This window comes from Tupaia chinensis, unplaced genomic scaffold (genome assembly GCF_000334495.1).
Source record: "Tupaia chinensis unplaced genomic scaffold, TupChi_1.0 Scaffold000359_1, whole genome shotgun sequence".
Classification (NCBI taxonomy): Eukaryota; Metazoa; Chordata; class Mammalia; order Scandentia; family Tupaiidae; genus Tupaia; species Tupaia belangeri.
In genome coordinates, this window is record NW_006159855.1 from 1,256,301 (window position 1) to 1,260,261 (window position 3,961).

The window sequence follows — 3,961 nt, forward strand, 5'->3', positions numbered from 1 at the left end:
AGGCACAGGCGCAGGTGCAGGTGCAGGTGCAGAACGCGGGACTGGGCTCGGGCACCTGTGCTGGGGCTTCCTGGGGGTCCCCCGCCGCTTGCTCTGGAGCCCAAGCCACGCCCGAATGCCTGGGGAACAGAGTCCCCGACCCGAGTCCGTGGGTGACACCCCCTTACTACCCTAAGATGCAGTCGCCCTTGCATCCGTCCCGAGGAAGAGCTCCTGACGCGTCTCTTTGGATGCCACCCCAAGCCTGTTCCGGGGCGCAGACATCCCCAGAGCCTGGGAACCTGGCCATCCCCTGGACGCCTCCCCCGGCTCCTCCTGAGCTGGCTGCAGTGTACCAGGTAGGTGCCGAGCACCTCGTCCCTTCCCTTGGGGTTGTCCCAGGTTTCGGCAGCCAATGGAGGGGGTGGATAGTCCCCAGTCTGCAGACAATCTACTACTTTTCAGATCCTGAGTTCTCGAATCCTAGGTTATCTAATGGAGGGGAGGATGGAGAGGACCCTAAAAGTTAGGGCCCTGGGATGTTAAGGCTACCTAGCAGTCTTGACAACTGTGGATTGCCCTCATATTGGCTCAAGAGCCCAGGAGGTGGAGAAGGCCATGGTCAGGAAACCCTAAATGTTCCATTAAAGGTTCAGTGGGGGGGGGGGGTAAGCTTGATAAGTTGGACTTGAAGCTCCTGACCATCATGTTTCCTCAAGCTTTGATCATCTGTAAGATCCATAATTACTTGTGGTTTGTAAAAGATCATATTAATAACCAAAATTTATCAAGCACTTAACTTTTGCCATCCTTGGCATTTTACATATGCATTAATTCATTTAGCTTTCCCAGTAATTCCATAAGGTAGGTATTATTATCCCCATGTTACAGATGCGAAAACCGAGACTAGAAGACATTATTTGGGGTGGCCTGATAGGTAAGGCACTGGATCCCAAATACCCAACTTTGTGGTTTGAGTTCTGGGCCTGGCGACTTGAAAAACACAGTGGGTGTGTGTGCCCAAAATCTCCAAAGGAGAATGGAGGAGACAAGATTCAGAGATTCCAACCTGGCCATCTCCCTTCAGGGGTCATTTTTCACTTTCTCTCTCTTTGTCTCTCTCTGGTAAGCACACATAAACTGAAAAAATAATAATAATAAAATTTAAAAAGGTGGCAAGGCTGGAATTTAAGCTTGTCAGTGCTATTATTAACCACTTGCTTTACCACATTCATTGTGCCAGGGCTGTCCAGATGCTGCCAACCACAGTCTGGGTTCAGGACCTCTGAGCAGTGGCCCACTGACAAGCTGTTCCTGCCTCTCTTACAGGCTATCTCTGTGTCTCCAGAGGCCTGTCTGTCATCAGGAGACCCACCCCTCGTGCCCCGCCCATCATGCCAGAGACTGCAGCCTCAGATCCAGTGGGGGTGCTGGAGCGACAGGGCAGAGCTGCTCCCAGGCTCAGAGGACCAGGGATCCACCCCCACCTTCCAGCTCAGTGAAGCAGGCCCTCCCCAGAGCTCAGACCTGCAGCTCAGTGGCTGCCCTGAACTTTGGCAAGAAGATTTGGAAGGGGCCCACCTGGACATTTTCTACTAATGCCTTGGCCTGCCAGGCATCCAGCCTGTACTGTGGGTGCCCTCGTGTGCTACTTCAATGGTTTTCCAAGTTTTCCTTTAGCCAAGAATCCCTTTTTCTGAATGAAATCTTTCTTGGAAACTCTGTTTGAACAGATAGTGGGTACCCTCTCTGGCTGGAATGGGAGCAGGGGCAGTGTCCACCACCACCAGGCACCCCCCCCAACCCAATGCCCAGAATTCTTCAGAGCAGTCTAGGCTGCGTGTAAAAGGGAGCTACTTGGGGCTGGCAGGTGGCATGGTGGCTAAGGCACTGGACTCCCACATAGCTGACTGTGGTTTGAGTTCCAGACCTGGTGGCTTGCTTTCTCACTTTCCCTTTCTCTCTCTCTCTCTCTCTGGTCAAATAAAAAAAATTAATAATAACAAATAGAACTAAATTAATTTTTTTAAAAAGAAGAAAAGAAGAAGAAGAAGAATGGGGCTGCTTAATTCTAGGCTGGGCTGGGACTGGTGGGAAATGAGGTGTAGGGGGCAGGCACCATGCTCTGCTTCTTGGTGACAGCTGACCAAAAAGCTTATGTGCTTAGATTTTTTGGTAATTAAAAAAAAAAGCCAAAAATTTTGTTTGGTCTATTTTTCTTCTATCAACCTGAGTTTTTCTTGCTTCTGGAGAAAGAAAAACTGTCCCATCCTGTGGAGAATAAGTCATGCTGCTTTTCCCTTCCCTGATCCCTCACCTACCCAGCTTGACAGTGTATACCTGAACTGTGCCAGGGTCCAGGGCCAGGGCCTCTGACCTGGCCCATTGTATAAGACGGCACAGGTGGGCTAAGGCTTGGGCCTGTTTACTTGCCTCAATCAATCACCATTGCCCTTTTGCATTCTTCTGGTACTTTCTTGCTGATTGGTGAGGTGGGTGCATGTAGCTGTGGACAGACAAGGCCCCCACATGAGGACACAGTGACTGAGAGCCTCAGCGACCTGTGATTTAGGGCTCTGCCACAATTCTTTTCAAAGGCTGCAGTGGGTGGCTCTAGCTGCCCAACTAAAATTCAGGGTCCCATTTCGAGAGCATAATTTGGTGTGTCGGGTTCCCAGGTTAAAATCCCAATTGTCTAAACCTCATCCTGGGAACCTCTAGTTTTAACAAGATCCTTGGGACCAGCAGATGGTTATGTTGCTGGACTCCCACAGTCAACTGCGGTTTGTGTCCCGGACACAGTGGCTTAAAACTCATGCCGGGCATGTGTGCGTGCGTGCCCAAAATCCCAAGAGGAGAATGGAGGAGGAGGGACTGCAGTGTGACCATCTCCCCTGGGGGGTGATTTCTCGCTTTCTCTCTCTCTCAGGCACCCTAGAGCAAAAATCTCTCAAAAAACAAAACAAAACACAACCAAGATCCTCTTCAGGAGATTCTGAGACCCAGCCAGATTGGGAGCAATGGATAATCTTCACCCGTTCATTTTACAGCTGAGAAAATGGAGGCTCAAGGAGCGGAGGAACTTCCATTAAGGCCCCAGCTAGGTCTGGACTTCAGGCCTCTGACTCCTAGTCCAGTGTTCTCTCCTTCCCAAGGTCTTGGCTCCAGTCTCACAGCATCTGCACCCAAGGTGGAACGGAACAGCTGCCCTGTGTGTCCCTCTGGCTCCCACCTATCTGGAGTCAGTCCTCCTGGGGCAGAGGACGGCCTTCTCCAGCCATGATTCCCCAGCCCTGAGGCCCAACCAAGATTCACCAGCAACAACCAGAGGAGCATCTTCTAGAACATGGCGGCTGGGTGCCCAGCTGTACTCATTGGGTTCCTCTAGAGCGTACGAAGGCCCCCGACTCGGCCCAGCAGGTAGCATGTGGGAGACCCATCTAGAGTTGCCCAGGAGATAGCCTAGATGCTGCCCGAATGAGGCAGCTGGCCAGGCCGGACAGACCAATTCTCCCACCCGTTCTCACCCTCTGAGTGAAAGCTCGGCCCTGCTTCTTTTAGCAGCAACCCCTCAGGGCCTCCTGTCTGTCTGTCTGTGGCTCCATCCCAGATAGGCTGTTCAGGCTATAGTTCTCTGCTACTGACAAATGCCTGGCAGGGGAGGGAGCTATTGCTGCTGGTGCCCCACCAGGGCAACTGGCTTACCTGCACCATTCTGAGGACCCCTGTCACCATCTGTGAGAGGCTGAGGACCTCACCCGAGTCTTTCAATGACCCTGCACTATGGGGAACGTGCTAGTTTGACATCCAGACAAACGAGACTTGAAGCCATGAACCGCTTCACCCACGTCTGAGTTGTGCTGAAAGGCTGGCTCCGCTGGGTCTAGGTCAATTCCCTTACCTGTTGCACTGAGTGAGGAGCCTGCTGGGCCATGTCAGGAGGGCAGCCGGCTGCTTCTGGCTGACCTTCAGCACCTCCCAT

The 3,961-nt window shown here is 52.2% G+C and overlaps 1 protein-coding gene across 1 annotated transcript in view; it reads left to right on the forward strand.

Annotated features, from left to right (window-relative positions):
• MESP2 (mesoderm posterior bHLH transcription factor 2) overlaps positions 1-1,796 on the forward strand; it is a 2,210-nt gene extending 414 nt beyond the window's left edge. Inside the window, exons 2-3 of the mRNA XM_014589488.1 lie at positions 3-338; positions 1,309-1,796. Of these exons, the coding sequence (XP_014444974.1) occupies positions 3-338; positions 1,309-1,578 (606 nt within the window). The 3' untranslated portion in view covers positions 1,579-1,796. The remainder of the gene's footprint in view (positions 1-2; positions 339-1,308) is intronic.
• The last annotated feature ends 2,165 nt before the right edge of the window (positions 1,797-3,961 follow it).